The following is a 16,789-nucleotide window of genomic DNA, read 5'->3' on the forward strand; positions in this document are numbered from 1 at the left end:
GTAGCTGGGATTACAGGTGCCCACCACCACGCCTGGCTAATTTTTTGTATTTTTAGTAGAGACAGGGTTTCACCATGTTGGCCAGGCTGGTCTCGAACTACTGACCTCAGGTGATCCGCCAGCTTCAGCCTCCCAAAGTGCTGGGACTACAGGCATGAGCCACTGCACCTGGCCGGAAAATGCTATATTTAAGCAGCTGCAATATTACAGCTAACAGGAAAGTCACAGGTTTTCTAAGATGACAAGAACAGTACTTGAAAGCTTCTGCCAATATTCTTCTGTTAGTCCCCCTCCTCACACTTGTCAAAGTCCACTAGTACCCAATGTGCTGACGTTCCCACAAGAAGGCATCACCAAAGAAAACCTACCTGTGCTACCCTCAAAATCTCAAACAAACCATGCTCTTTTGGGGTTTGGGAATCCACTGTCACTGAACATTAACTCCAATAGAAATATGTGTATAACTAGAGACGAAAATAAAGAAAAGGTGCTGGAGATGGATGTAGCGAGTGGTGAGGGGAATAGATGTCCCCTAATGGAACAGGCCCCCCTTGTAAGGTATGAAGTCTTCCTTGTTAGAGATCTTCAGGTGGACCCTGGAGTCCACCTGCAAAATATTTTAAGGAAGCTCTAGGCCAGGTGCAGTGGCTCACACCTGTAATCCCAACACTTTGGGAGGCTGAGGCAGGGAGATCACTTGAGGTCAGGAGTTTGAGACCAGCCTGGCCAACATGGTGAAACCCCGTCTCTACTAAAAATACAAAAATTAGCTGGACACAGCGGCACATGCCTGTAATCCCAGCTACTTGGGAGGCTGAGGCAGGAGAAACGCTTGAACCCAGAAAGTGAGGTTGCAGTGAGCTGAGATCGCGCCACTGCACTCCAGCCTGGGTGACACAGCAAGACTCCATCTCAAAAAATATATACATTTTAAGAGAGTTCTATACCGATGAACTTTGACCTCAATGACTGCTGTGGTCCTTTGTTCATCTGACTCCCAAACTGCTGCCTGGAAACAGGAAACAGGAGGCAGAGGAGGAAGCTGTACTCGGGCCTTGCCCCCATGCCCTGGCCACATCTGCTGAAGAAAAAGTGGAACAGGGCTCAGGGTTCCCATAGTGTTTCTGATGCCGGCTCCACAAAGAGCAAAGTTAATGTGTCATCTCATCCATGCCTCTTCTCAGTTTCTTCTCTTACTTTTCTCTGACGTCTGTAACTCTATTATCATAGCCAGGGAAATGCGAAGACTAAGGAGGAAATTACCACATTGGCAGGCAACAGTCCCCAAAACGGGTAAGTGAATGACTGTGTTTACCTTTTGTTTCTTCCATTTCTCTTGATTGTACTACTGGATATAATGACCATTACTTCTCACAAAATCTCTACTTTATACCAAAGCAAGAGGATCTATCACTACACAAATGCATTACAATTACTTTGAAAATCATATGGAGATTTAAATATCTGTATGTTGCATACTGGCATATAATTGAAGCTGTACATTCTGAGGACCTCTTTAGCAAATGTACCTGTTTTCTTCCCTTCCACTCTTGCTAATGTATACAGTGCACTTTCCCCATCCCAGTGGTTTTAATTCCATTCATATTCAGATGAGTCCCAAACTGAAATCTTCAGTCCTGATGTCTCTAAATACTCATGTCCTATGTCCAACCACCATTCAGTTTTAAAACTACTCCCTTAAGTTTATGAGCAAGGGATTTAATTGGGCTGAAAGGGGGCAACAAGGAATTAGAAAAATAGAGAGAATCTTGTAATAGTTAAATTTTATCTATCAGGCTAGGCACAGTGGCTCATGCCTGTAATCTCAGCACTGTGGGAGGCCAAGGCGGGGGGATGGCTGGAGGCCAGGAGTTCCAGACCAGCCTGGCCAACATGGCAAAACCCCATCTCTACTAAAAATACAAAAATTAGCAGGGCATTGTGGTGTGTGCCTGTGGTCCCAGCTACTCACCCACCTACTCAGGAGGCTGAAACAGGAGAATCACTTGAACCCAGGAGCCAGAGGTTGCGGTAAGCCAAGATCACACCACTGCACTCCAGCCTGGGCAACAGAGCGAGACCCCATCTCAAAAACAAAAAGAATGTATATATCAACTTGGCTTGAGACAGACAGATAGATAGATAGATAGATAGAGCAAGGATGAAAGGGGTAAGAACACATACATACTTATGTATTTATTCAGGTAAATATTCATGTAAATATGTGTATTTACAAGCTACCAGGCATCCCCTTACCTCTGACGGCTTCGTGGTGCATTTTCCTTTTCCTGAACACTCCAAGTCATTTGCGTGACTCTCCCCCGGCACACAGGTGCTGACCTTCACCACCAGAGTTAAGCGCAAAGCCACAATAGACTTAGTCACAGAATCATTCACAAAACCTAAAAGAAAATGAGGCAAAAGGAAATTGTCAAGTGTCTCCTCTTTAAAGGCAGTGTGTTGAAAGCTTTACCAACAGCCTTCCTACAAGACTATGAATTTAGTGTAGGCAGCACTCAAGTCTGACAAAACAAAATGCAGTGAGGCAAGGGAATAAAGCACATGGCCACCATCCACTGAGACCTCAGGACTTTAGGGCAGCCTGGTCCTCCCAAGCCTCATAAGAAACACCTAAGGCCAAGCAAAATCAGCACCAGGCACTTGAGCAACCACCTCAGATCCTTTCGCTTTGCTCCCGCCCTTGCCCTCTGACGGCTGCTTTGTCTCTCAATTCCATCCCTGTGCTGGCGTCTTAGAATTCAGTTTCTGCTTTGGAACCCCAGTCTTCTACCAGGGAGCAGCTTACCTGCATTACCCAAGTCCTCCTCCTCCTGGCTACTTTGGAGTCACAAATGCTAGAAATCCTCAAAGGCCCCACCCATTTATCACCTGCTCTAGTCTCAGTCCCCTTGGAGTAGGCATGCAGCATGGGTACACATTCTCTGTTGAGTTTATTGATAATTGATAAGATATGCATCTTACTTGATCACCAATCTGACTCCACAGTATCAAGTTAAGCCGCACAGTTTTAGCCATCTAATAAAATGGGACTAATCATAGTTGAATATGGATTGCAGTATCATTGACACACCATATTTGTCATTGAATGATCTTTATGTCCTAGAGCAGCTATTCATACATAGTAGGTAGCAATAAATATGGAATAAATTGATGAATAAATATAGCCTCTAACTGGAAAGGAGAAATAAATATTATAAGTATTTTTGCATCAATGATTAAATTATTTTCACTAAGTAAGCATTTTTTTCTAATATGAACATTCATTTGTTTCTAATTTTTAATTTTAAAACAAAATATCGAAATTAATGAATATGATTTTAAAAAGTTTCCTCAGCTCTGTCAAGAGTAAAAGTTAAAAAGCCTCATCATTACAAAGCCACATTCATAGATAGTTTTACAACAAAAGATTTGTAAGACCAAGGGGACTACTAGGAGTCAGTGGGGAAAAGAGAGAGAAAAGAATTGATTCTAGGGCAAGTGAAATGAGTTCCATTATCAGGAAAAAGAGTAGGTTTGGATCCCTCACACCTCACACTATACAAAAGTAAATCTAGATGGCTTAAAGAGCTAAATACGAATTAAAACCTTTAAAGTGGCACTATTCACAATAGCAAAGACTTGGAACCAAACCAAATGTCCATCAATGATAGACTGGATTAAGAAAATGTGGCACATATACACCGTGGAATACCATGCAGCCATAAAAAAGGATGAGTTCATGTCCTTTGCAGGGACATGGATGAAGTTGGAAACCATCATTCTCAGCAAACTATCACAAGATCAGAAAACCAGACACCATATGTTCTCACTTATAGGTGAGAGTTGAACAATGAGGACACATGGACACAGGGAGGGGAACATCACACACGGGGGCCCGTCAGGGGCGGGGGTGAGTAGGGGAGGGACAGCATTAGGAGAAATACCTAATGTAGGTGGTGGGTTGATGGGTGCAGCAAACCACCAGGGCATGTGTATACCTATGTAACCAAACTGCACGTTCTGCACATGTGTCCCAGAACTTAAAGTATAATTAAAAAAATATAAAAAACAAACAAACAAAAAAACCTTTAAAACTTCAAGTGGAAAATATACGGGGCTATTTCATTGATCTAAAGATAGGGGATTTATTAAACAAGGTGCAAAATAATAACCATAAAGAACAATCAATTTAACTTTACCCAATTTTAAATTATATGTACATAGCTACCATAAAAAAAGACAGTAGACAAGACACAGGCTTGAAAATGAAATTTATAATGCATAAAACCAGCAAATGCTTAGCTGTCAGAATATATGAAGAATTTTTTTGGCAAACTGCTTTTTTCTCAACGTTATTTATACTTATATAAATATTGAAATCTATGAAGCATTAAGAAACGCTGTTACACATATGTATACATACAGTAAAAGTATACCAAGATGCATGGAAAGGAACACACCAAATTCAGGAAAAGGATCGGGGGAAATAGGGGTAGCTAGGGAGACGGAGCTTCTGACCACCTATATAATATTTTATTTATGTATTAATAATACATAGAGCAAATACCACAAAACACTTATTCAATCTTGTGTACAAAAAAATTATATTCATTTCCATACTTTTATTTTATTTTTAGACGGAGTCTCACTCTGTTGCCCAGGCTGGAGTGCAGTGGTTCAATCTCAGCTCACTGCAACCTCTGACTCCAGGGTTCACATGATCCTCTTGCCTCAGCCTGCCAAGTAGCTGAGATTACAGGCACCTGCCATCACACCTGGATAATTTCTGTATTGAGGCGGCGTGTCACCATGTTGGCCAGACTGGTCTTAAACTCCTGACCTCAAGTGATCTCCCCGTCTTGGCCTCCCAAAGTGCTGGGACTACAAGCATGAGCCACCACATCCAGCCTATAATATTTTATTTCTTTCTTAATAACATAGGCCGGGCATGGTGGCTCATGCCTGTAACCCCAGGATTTTGGGAGGCAGAAGCGTGTGGATCACGAGGTCAGGAGTTCAAGACCAGCCTGGCCAATATGGTGAAACCCCCATCTCTACTAAAAATACAAAAATTAGCCAGGCATGTTGGCATGCGCCTGTAATCCCAGGTACTCGAGAGGCTGAGGCAGAAGAATCGCTTGAACCCGGGAGGCAGAGGTTGCAGTGAGCCAAGATTGTGCCACTGCACTCCAGCCTGGGTGACAGAGTGAGACTGTGTCTCAAAATAATAATAATAATAGAGCAAATTTTGCAAAACATTAAATCTTGTGTACAATGAAATCTTATACTCATTTCCATAGTTCTATGCTTTTTTTTTCTTTTGAGACAAAGTCTCACTCTGTGGCCCAGACTGGACTGCAGCGGCATAATCTTGGTTCACTGCAACCTCTGCCTCCCAGGTTCAAGCAATCCTTGTGCCCCAGCCTCCCAAGTACCTGGGATTACATATACGCGCCATCACACCCAGCTAATTTTTGTGGTTTTAGTAGAGACGGGATTTCACCATGTTGGCCAGGCTGTTCTCAAACTCCTGGCCTCAAGTGATCCTCCCGCCTCGGCCTCCCAAAGTGCTGGGATTACAGGCAGGAGCCACCATGCCCAGCCAATTTTATGCATATTTTAAATATTGTGTAACCAAGTTTTTTATTTCGATTATCATAGTTCAGGCATCACAACTTCAAACAGGCTTTGACAGGTTAGGAAAATATTAGTATCCAGAAATCTAGAATACACAGTCCCAAAATGACTTTGCGGTCACCTTCTCTAGACATTTCCTCACAATTTGTTCTTATAAGTACGTTAAGTTGGCCGGGCTCAGTGGCTCATGCCTGTAATCTCAGCACTTTTGGAGGCCAAGGCAGGTGGATCATGAGGTCGGGAGATCGAGACCATCCTGGCCAACATGGAGAAACCCTGTCTCTAATGAAATACAAAAAAATTAGCCAGGCATGATGGTGCGTGACTGTAGTCCCAGCTACTCGGGAGGCTGAGGCAGGGGAATCGCTTGAACCGGGAGGCGGAGGTTGCAGTGAGCTGAGATTGCACCACTGTGCTCCAGTCTGGTGACAGAGCGAGACTCTGTCTCAAAAAATAAATAAATAAATAAGTATATTGCATTAAAAAGTAATAATTAACTGGATAGAAACAGAGCCCACGTTGGTTCACCTTGCCTGCGTGGTACCTAGCATCACCTCATTAACTGATGGTCACTTGAGAACATGCTGCTTCTATTGACAACAAATTAGCAAAACTTCCCAAATATTTTCAATGTTCTCAATGTTGAAGTCCTTGCACACTAAGGTGTTGCACACTCCTAAAGCCTGTTTTCACAGGTTTACTCAAAGTATTGCTTGACACAGGTTCACTTTTCATACTTTTAAAGAGAAGGATATTTTGAGAAATTTGGCTTAAAAAGTCAGGACAGACTTCCTACATTGTTTCGTTTTTCATACTTCTTTTAAAAGTTTTCATAAATGTAAGACTTCTCTCATGGCCTCTCAGCTATTTCTGTTTGTCTTTTCTGTTTGTTTATTATCTTTGGGGAAAGATAGAAAAATGATATCACAAATATCTACGATGACTAATAACCCTTCTGAAAACAGATTGAGCCTCTAAAAATTTAATAGGAAGTGCCCACATTAAGTAAGTATATATAGGCCAGGCACAGTGGCTCACGCCTGTAATCTCAGCACTTTGGGAGGCAGAGGCAGGTGGATCACCTGAGGTCAGGATTTCAAGACCAGCCTGGCCAACACAGTGAAACCCCATCCCTACTAAAAATATAAAAATTAGCCAGGCGTGATGGTGAGCACCTGTAATCCCAGCTACGTGGGAGGCTGATGCAGGCTTGAATGCAGGAGGCAGAGGTTGCACTGAGCCAAAATCGTGCCACTGCACTCCAGCCTGGGCAACAAGAGTGAAACCCCGTTTAAAAAAAAACATAAATAAGGAAGGGCGCAGTGGCTCATGCCTGTAATCCCAGCACTTTGGGAGGCAGAGGCGGGCGGATCACGAGGTCAGGAGTTCAAGACTAGCCTGGCCAACATAGTGAAACCCCGTCTCTACTAAAAGTACAAAAAATTACCAGGCATGGTGGTGGGTGCCTGTAATCCCAGCTACTTGGGAGGCTGAGGCAGGAGAATCACTTGAACCCGGGAGGTGGAGGTTGCAGTGAACGGAGATTGCACCACTGCACTCCAGCTGGGTGACAGAGTGAGACTCCATCTCAAAAAATAAATAAATACATAAAATAAATAAATAAATAAAATAATAAGTATGTATATACAAATATATGTAGTGTGTGTGCATTTTAAGAACATGTAATATAGATGTGTGTGGAATACATACACGTAATTTAAAGTACAGTCATACAATGAAGATTACTGAGCAGAATGGATCTTAAAAAATTTTGAACCAAACAACCACCTTTGAGAAGGCTGTGAAGAGCCTCTACCTTCTAGGGTAAAAGCGGGACTGTCTATGGGAGAGGCAGTGCATGCTTGAGGGACCACTCTGGAAGCCCAGTGAACCTCGCAGCCATGATTCAGGGAAATGCAGATGGTCCTTGAAGCAGTCCTGAAGTCCTGAAGGATGGAATTAACCTACAGGCAGGTGTTTCAGGCTGAGATGGTAAATGTTTGGCCCAATAATATTAAATCTGTAGAACCATTTGCTTCCTCTGAAAGAAATCTGGAGGGTGCTGCTATGGTTTGGCTGTGTCCCCACCCAAATTTCATTGTGAATTGTTGTTCCCATAAGCCCCACGTGTGGTGGGAGGGATGCAGTGAGAGGTAATTTAATCGTGGAAGTGGTCACCCTCATGCTGTTCTCCTGATAGTGAGAGAGTTCTCATGAGATCTGATGGTTTTATAAGGGGCTTTTCCCCCTTTTTCTCAGCACTTCTACTTGCTGCCACCATGCGAAGAAGGACATGTTTGCTTCCCTTCCACTATGATTGTAAGTTTCCTGAGGGCTCCCAATCCCTGTGGAACTGTGAGTCAGTTAAATCTCTTTCCTTTACAAATTACCCAGTCTTGGGTATGTCTTTGTAGCGGTGTGAAAACTGACTAATACAGGTGGGGTTCTCTTAAATTGGGATCCATACCATCATCTGCCTATACAGTTTTGTGTGGCTTTGGAGCTTCAAAAGGCTAGGCCTGGACTATGGGAGGAGAGGAGCCAGACCCCATCTTCTCCTTTGTCTGGCCAGAGGACTATAAAAAGCTATTATCCCAGGCTTGCGACAAGGCCACCTGGATGAAATCAATTGCTGTGGCCATGTGCTTTGGAAATGCACCAATGCATGAAGAACCACCAGGGTTACATGGCTTCTCAGCTCATCCAGGCCATCGCATCCTAGAGGTGAGGGAGAGTAGATACCCACCATCTACCATGCTAAATGGGGGCCATCCTAGGGCAAAAAATAAAGCAAGCTTTGAATTGAAGAGCAAAAGGAATCTGTACGCTCTGAATGGGATTCTGATGTGCAATGATTCCTGGAGATCCCTTTAGTGCCAGGGGATTGGCACAAATCTGATGAGGTCGTCTCGCTCTCAGAACTGCTTCCAGTAGCTGTGGTCAATTGATCTCTGGGTTGTACTTGTGTATTTCCTGGGCATTCAGTCAAGTCTTGTTAAATCTAAGCCAGTTCCCCACATTCTATGCAGAATTAGGAGAGAAGTGTCTCCTTATCAAAGTCAGGAAATCAGAGGCACTCATACATAGAGAGAAGGAAGCCCTGCGAAGATGTCATCTCATGAGTGTTAGACAGAGGAACACAGGGGAGCAGTGGGGACAAGACAAAGGACAGGGATAAGACCCAAAATGGAACAAACCAATGGGTGAAGGGAACCCATCAAGGAAGAACCCGAGTAACTGTGCCGAGTGAGAACCTGACATGTCCGGCCTGCCCATGTTGGCTGCCATGCCAGCGCAGGTGGGTTCCTAAGTGGCGTAGGTCCCCCAGGCAAACACCTGTGAAAAGCCGCAGGTTCCTCCGTACTTCAATCTCTAGTGTGTATGCCAGTTTCTCCTGTGGGCCCTGTACTGGTTGAGAAAATAGAAAACTGCCAACGATAACAACTCTATTCATAATTGTCTAGGGTTTGTCTCAGACCTGTGGGATCCCTCAAATCCCATCACTGAGGCTATGGGAAACATTTACCCTGATTCTCCTTGAGACAGAGGAAGACATGGCTATGACTTTAGCCAGCCCGGAATGTAAATGAACAACGTATAATCAACACCTCAATTATCTAGAAGAAACATTCCTGCATTACTCATAAAAGGTGCTAAGACAATGTGCTGGAAATTGTTAAGTAGGAATAATAACCCAAGTAGGCTGACCATGGAATTTATCTTCAAAACTAAGATGCCTTTCAAAATACAACTTTTTATAATTATGCCTGGACACAGGCATAAAGTGAGACTCTCCCAGGCAATGGGACAATATAGTCACCCTGCACTTAATGTCCCAGGGAGCATCTGGAGACAGAATATCTGCAAAGTCCTACATCAATGCTAAGAATGTTTTTAACAGGCAGAAGATGGATTCAAAAAAGTAGTATGACGTTCAATTCAGCCAGGCATGGTGGCTCACACCTGTAGTCCCAGCACTTTGGGATGCTGAGACTGGGGGATCACTTGAGCTTAGGAGTTCAAGACCAGCCTGGACAACATAGTGAAACCTCGTCCCTACAAAAAATTTTACAATGGCCAGGCATGATGTCTCACGCCTATAATCCTAGCACTTTGGGAGTCTGAGGTGGGCAGATCACTCGAGGGCAGGAGTCCGAGACCAGCCTGGCCAACATGCTGAAACTCCATCTGAACTAAAAATACAAAAATCAGCAGGGCATCATGGCATGTGCCTGTAATTCCAGCTACTTGGGAGGCAGAGGCAAAAGAATTGCTTGAACCCGGGAGGTGATTGCAGTGAGCTGAGATCGTGCCACTTCATTCCAGCCTGGGTGACGGAGTAAGGCTCTGTCTCAAAAAAAAAAAATAAATAAATAATAAAAATTAGTTGGGCGTGATGGCACACACACCTGTAGCCCCAGCTACTCAGGAGGATCACTTGAGCACAGGAAGGGGAGACTGCAGTGAGCTTTGATTACGCCACTGCACTCCAGCCTGGGTGACAGAGTAAGACCCTGAAAGGAAAAGAGAAGAGAAGAGAAGAGAGAAAAGGGAAGGGAAGGGAAGGGAAGGGAAGGGAAGGGAAGGGAGAAAGGAAGGAAAAAGAGAAAGGAAGGAAAAAGAGAAAGGGAAGGAAGGAAATTCATGGGCAACAAGGTCATGATAGGAGATTAATAAAAGTCAGAGTGAGTGGAGACATTCCTCAACTTCAAGTAGGGCATTAGGAGACAAATATCTCTTGGTGTCTCAGAAAAGACAGGCACCACAGGTCTGATGCAGAGTGGTATTTTATGTCCAAAGAGAACTAATTGCTATCTTCCTAAGATTTCTTACTGAAAAGTTTATTTAAATTGGCTTTGGGAAGTGAGGAAATTAACAATTTAGGCAAAAGTGCCTCTTCCGTGGTGCTTTCTATTCTTCCTTTATGGCCCTGAACCATGTAGACACCTTACACCTCTCCCAGCAGCCTTTACACATCTTGCTCACCCCAACTCTGTAAACATTTCCACAATGCCCCCTTTGTCTGGAATACTCCTCCTTCTTCCAGTCTTACAGCCATTGAGATCCAGCTCAGAGACCACCTTATGCATGAGCTTCTCCTCCATATTCTAGCCCACTCTGAGCTCTACCATGTCCATCTGTGCTCAGGCTTAAAACATCATGTACCTCTTCCTGATCATTTTGTATCTTGGGTGGCTTCTTATACCACCTTTACTGAAGCTTCCTTGATGGCAAGGGACAAGTCTTAGAGAAGTGGTGAGTAGGGAGTCAAGATACAGGTACATTAATAGCCAAAGCAGCAAAGACAATTCCCAAATAGGAGTTCTTAAAATGTCTTATCATCCAATATGTCCACTTTGAAGAACAGCAATCATTTGGATGTACAAATTCCAGTTCACTAAAAAAAAATTGCTTACCAACTGGTGATTACCTTTGATAGAGAAATGGAGCCTGCTAGAATGTTGGGATGCTACCAGTTCTTATTCCAAGTAACACTTTTACGCATAAAATAATAAAGATAAAATCAGACATCAGTTATTATAAAAGTATTTTTCATACCTTTGCTTCATTCTCTAGTTTCACATTAAATTATTTATTAAGATCTATATCATCTCTGTCTACTTACTAAGCATTTAGACCACACAATGGTCTACAATGTTATAGACAAGGCTTTCTTCCAATGATTAGTTTTAAAGTCCTATTTAACTATTATACTTACCCAGCAATAATGCAAATGAATGTGTAGTTAAAAATATACAAGGCATAGTTTTCTAGATAATTTGCTTCCATTTCCTTGATGAACACTTACTGAACTCGCGTCCACCAGTGAGACACCACTGTAAATTCTAAGGTTACAAAGATAAGTCACTCTTGGTTTCTGCCACTCCAAACTTTCAGGCAAAAGTAGCAGTTCTTAACTAGTGTTGAAACCAGTAGCTTCAAAAGTTTGCAGGAGCTTTTTCAAAGCCTGTATATCCAGGCTCCAAAATAAGTGATTCAGAATCTATAGTCTTGGATGGGTCCCTGGCAGGCATGTTTTTGTGAAAAATGCTGTAAGTAATTCTGATGTGTGCTTCCAGTTAAGAACCACTGGTCTGGTACAAAAACTAATCTAAGTCACATGAGTGATGCGTATTATTATTAAAGTAAAAATCACCTTGAATTAAAGGCAACCTTATGCACATCTAAAATTGGAATATTTTACTCATCTATTTTTGAAATCTAGGTGATGAGATGATATTTAGACAAAATTGATATTCCCAAGTTCATCATAAGTCTCTGAAGTTCTTAGAGACAACTCTGAAAACGGTTTCTATATTAGCTTTATTTGCTTATTAAGACTGTATTTTGGTCCTAAAATCTGTTAATAGATGATTACTGAAATCAGTCTTTGCAACAGTGTGTCACACATTACCACGTAACTCCTAATTATTTTAACCAATCCCCTAAAGTGGATCAACAGGACAAGCATGTTATTTGCAGCAATGTGCTGTTCACACAATAAGAACAGTGGCTGGGGGCTCCTTCCAGGTAAAAGTGCAATTTCAGTTAGTTGTTTGTATCTCCCTTTGATCACATCTAGGGGGAAATGCCTGTATTTCCTCATAATGAAAAGCAATACTGTCCGGTTTAACTTTCATCAAACTGCAGCTGGGTCAGAAGCAAAGTAGCCCTCAGGAAATTCCACATGCCAAGAGCAGGAACTGTGCCCCTTACAAAGGGGCAGCAGGAAGAATCTGAAATGAAATAGAATTCATTCAAAAGAAGGAAGTTCTTTGGGGCTTTATAAAAGAGTGATCATTTGAGAGCTGTTGAAAAGCCAGTGTGAGTTCTTTGACACAGCACTCAAACTGATAGACACTTCCAACATACTTTATAAGAAATGCAGAGCACATGCTCACTTTTTCTCTTCCTTAATGGTAGGAAGTCAATGTACATAGCATAGTTGCTGCTGCATAGAAAGGCTTGTCTTCATACTCAGAATTCTAAGATCCACAGGCCAACTGATCAGAGACGAAAACTAGTAAAGTAGCAGTGAGAATGACAGTCTGGATGCATTTACGAAGCTGTTTGAGAACAGGGAATGGGCTTTTGTCAACACCTGCATTCCCATGGTCTTTTTAGGCTGAAGAACTGGTGCCACATAGGAGGCAATGAAGGTGTCCCAATAAAGCCTGCTGTGAATTACAAGCAAGAAAGAGAAATAGAAAGGAGAGATTTATAAAAGAAAGAAGAAAAGACAGAAAAAGAGAGAGTAAAAGAGGAAGAAAGACTAAGAAGGGTGATGGGAAAAGAAAACCAAACCATAAGATAGATACTGAGGGAGACAAAAGAAAAAAAAAAGGAAATTAATACAGAGAAACAAAGTCGAAATGGAGGAAAGAAAATGAAGGCTTATTTTGGAAGACAGTGTGGCAATTCCTCGAAGACCTAAAGACAGAAATACCATTTGATTCAGCAATCCATTGCTGGGTATATAGCCAAAGAAATATAGATTATTCTAGTATAAAGACACCTACATGTGTACATTCATTGCAGCACTATTCACAATAGCAAAGACATGAAATCAGCCTAAATGCCCATCAATGATAAACTGCATAAAGAAAATGTGGTACATATGCACCATGGAATACTATGCAGCCATAAAAAAGAATGAGATCGTGTCCTTTGCAGGGACATGGATGGAGCTGGGGGCCATTATCCTTAGCAAACTAACACAAGAACAGAAAGCCAAACACTGCATGTTCTCACTTATAAGTGGGAGCAAAATGATGGGAACACATGGACATATAGAGGGGAACAACACACACTGGCGCCTTTTGGAGGGTGGAGGGTAGGAGGAGAGAGAGGATCAGGAAGAATAACTAATGAGTACAAGGCTTCATACCTGGGTGATAAAATAATCTGTACAATAGACCCCCATAACCCAAGTTTATCTATGCAACAAACATGCACTTGTACCCCAGAACTTCAAATATAAGTTTTAAAAAAGAGAAAATAAAGGCTTTCTGTCAAAAATGTCAAGGGTTCTTATATCTTTTGTTATAAAAAGGCATTCTATCATCATCTGATTTTTATAACCTTATATTCCTCACTGCAACCCACAAAAAATGTAAAATTTGAGTTATTTCAAAGTTTTCACAAATAAACATTTGCTTAAATCATAACTGTATATAGTCTAAGTCTGTGATTCCATTTATGAGGCTGAAATACAGAAGCACCCTAACTGAACAGATCATGAGTCCATGTAAGGACTGGGGTGCAGGATGGGGTGGGAGGGAGAGCAGTGTAGGATGGAGGGAGAGCTGAGTCCATTCATTCAACATTCAGCAGATGTTTGCCGAGGTCAAGGTAGGAGGTAGCATTTAGGTTGAGCCCTGAAGGTGAAAATGAGCCAGCAAGAAAAGCTGGGGAGGTCAGTGTGTCAGACAGAGCTCCAGTCACCCGTGTCTTAGCTGAGGCAGAGAAGCAGGAGGGGCCAGATCACAACCGGTCTCATGAACCTTAGTAGAGATGTGGATTCCTTGCCAAGCACCATGGGAATCCATTGAAGAGTTTTAAGCAGGGGAATAACACACGATTGGTGCATTCTCAAAGACCACAACTCAAAGAACAAACAAGATTTTCATATAGATTGGATGTGAGGTATGAGGGAAGGGAAGAAATTACACATAGTTTAAGCAACTTTGTGGGGGTGTGGTGGTAGGCAAGTGAATCAAGATTTCCATTGTTAGTGTACTAAATTTGGGATGCTGATGAGACCCCCAAAGGGAGCAATCAAGTTGGTGGTTGGACGTAGAATATGGGTAGTTAGAAACATCATGGCTGAAGATTTCAGTTTCGGACTCATCTGAATACGGATGGTATTAAAACCACTGGGACAGGGAAAGTGTACTTAGGGAGAGAATAGAGGGTGACAAGGCCCAGAACCAAGCTCTACAGCCTGACAGTCATGATATAAACAGTTGACATAGATATCAGACCATCATCATACTAGAAAAATCAACTAAAACATAAATATCTTCATTATTTTCCCAAAGCAGAGTTATAAGGAAAGATAAGATCTCTGTGACCTGAAGAACATAAACAGCTTCGGGAGGTCAGACCTTTGGCAACGTTAGCATGGAAGAGGGAGACTTTGGTCTACCAGAAAAAAGGAAGTCTCAAGGACTCTACACAGCTCAACTCAACATTTAGATGCTGGAGAAAAAAAGACAGAAGAAAGGGAAGGAAGGAGGGAGGAGGAAAAATGACAGTGCTGGACTTGAGAGGCTCACTTCTATTTGCTACACAACTGGGAGATTTCCCTAATGAGTTTAAAACTGTAATGAAGGGGAACTTTCTCCAAAGATTATCCAGGGATCTGTTAACACCCTTGAGTAACTGGTTATGATGACAAATAAAAGTTGGGTTTCCTTCTCTCTCCTTCCATTTCCACTCTCCTCCTTCCCTACTCTCCTAACACACAAACAAATGCACTTACTCTGCTCTTGCCCACAACTCCAAGCTGTGCTCATTAGGATGGCAATGAAATGTTCTGCCATCATTATGGCCCTTTTAAAACCAAGACTTTGCCAAGCTCACCTCCCTTGGTGCAAATGCAAAGCTGAGGACAACCAAAAGGGGCTCCAGTCATTATCTCTGGAATGGAGTGGTCAAGCATCAGTGGAAGCACAAAATGCTGGGCTTCAGGCCATTAACTGTTTGTTTTACTGCTTGTCTCCCTTAATATTAATACTAAAGAGTCTTAAATGGACTTTGTAGTTAACACCTCATTCGGATTAATAGCAAATGGGATTTGCTTTTCTCACTTCAGCCATTTGGCTAAAGACCATTTTCTTTCCTGTTAAAGGGAAAGCATAAGTGGAAAATAGAAATTCTGACCATAAATATTTGAGCAGTAGGTGTTGGAAACAGACTGTGCCAAGTTTTCCTATTAAGACACAACAAGTCATTTGGCACAAACCAATAACCTATAAAAATGGTTCACAGTCCACAAAGTCCCATGGCTGGCACCAGATAGGCATGAAAGGTTTGCAATATCACAGATTCCATCCCCAGATGAAGACCCAGAGATTTTGCATTAACTCGGAGGTGGGGGAAGACAAACACCTGCAATCCCGCATCTCACCCCTCAGAGGCAGGGGGTGAAACAGCACACCTGTGCCAACTCTTTCAGAAGGTGGGATAAGGTTAGTGCAAAGCTAATAAGCCAGTCAGGATCCCCCTGGATTTGTGACTCAATACTTGCGGGCTGGGAAACAAAACTGGAGAAATAAATCAACTCTTGACAATGTCGGGCCAGGTGCAAAAATTGCTCGATGCTGAGAGCAAACTTGAGCCAGGACCCAGTCCAGGGTGGCAATGATTACACGAGGCTTACTAACATACCTCAGCTGTGGGGACTCAGATGTCCTTCCATTACACGTAAGCAGAACGCAGTCCAAACCAGGAGGTAAAGGGGCGGGGGGCATTAAATAAGCATTTTAAAAGGTGTCACCACACCCATGGACTATCACAATTATGCCTCCATCACTGAAGAATGTCACTTGCCTGGTCACACCAACTATCCCAGGATTTCATGTAGTATTTTCACCTTTTGTAAAAAGGCTTTTAAAAATTTCCATCTAAAGGTTACTTGTGGTTTGCTTGCTTGCTTGTAAGGCAAGTTTAGATGCTTAAAAGAGCAAATTGCTTTTTGGAAAATTCGCCCACACAGAATCTCTCATTTTCTCTGGGTTCCTAAGTAAAGTATGGCCAAAAAATGCTTTCCAAATTAGAAGACACAACAGTACATCCCAGAAATGGTCCAAATATTTTTACCTTTGTCACTTATGTAAACCATCAGGTAGATTATACCTAGCCAAATGACTATGAAAATTACATATTAAGTAATATCATTTGCTCTAGGGAAAAAATTGTAAAGATAATGTGATGATATCCTAGCAAACATACAATCAACTTGCTATCACCTGAAGATAGATTGACTTATTCTCAACAAACCTTACTGTCAAATATAGCAATCCTTAACAACTACCTTCCTACTTTATAAACATCTCAGGTACACTCTCTGTCCATTCATCCTGCAGAGAAAACTCTAAAATTTATTTAATATCAAAATACAGGCTTAAAGAGTGAACAAAAAAAAAAT

At 42.2% G+C, this 16,789-nt stretch overlaps 1 protein-coding gene across 2 annotated transcripts in view; it reads right to left on the reverse strand.

The window, feature by feature from the left end:
* Positions 1–16,789, reverse strand: part of DNER (delta/notch like EGF repeat containing) — a 357,056-nt gene that overhangs the window by 187,920 nt on the left and 152,347 nt on the right. For both annotated transcript variants that reach the window (XM_516135.6, XM_009444488.3), the window contains exon 5: positions 2,257–2,402. In XM_516135.6, coding sequence (XP_516135.3) covers positions 2,257–2,402 — 146 coding nt within the window. The remainder of the gene's footprint in view (positions 1–2,256; positions 2,403–16,789) is intronic.

Source organism: Pan troglodytes, chromosome 13, assembly GCF_028858775.2.
Source record: "Pan troglodytes isolate AG18354 chromosome 13, NHGRI_mPanTro3-v2.0_pri, whole genome shotgun sequence".
NCBI classification, from domain to species: Eukaryota; Metazoa; Chordata; class Mammalia; order Primates; family Hominidae; genus Pan; species Pan troglodytes.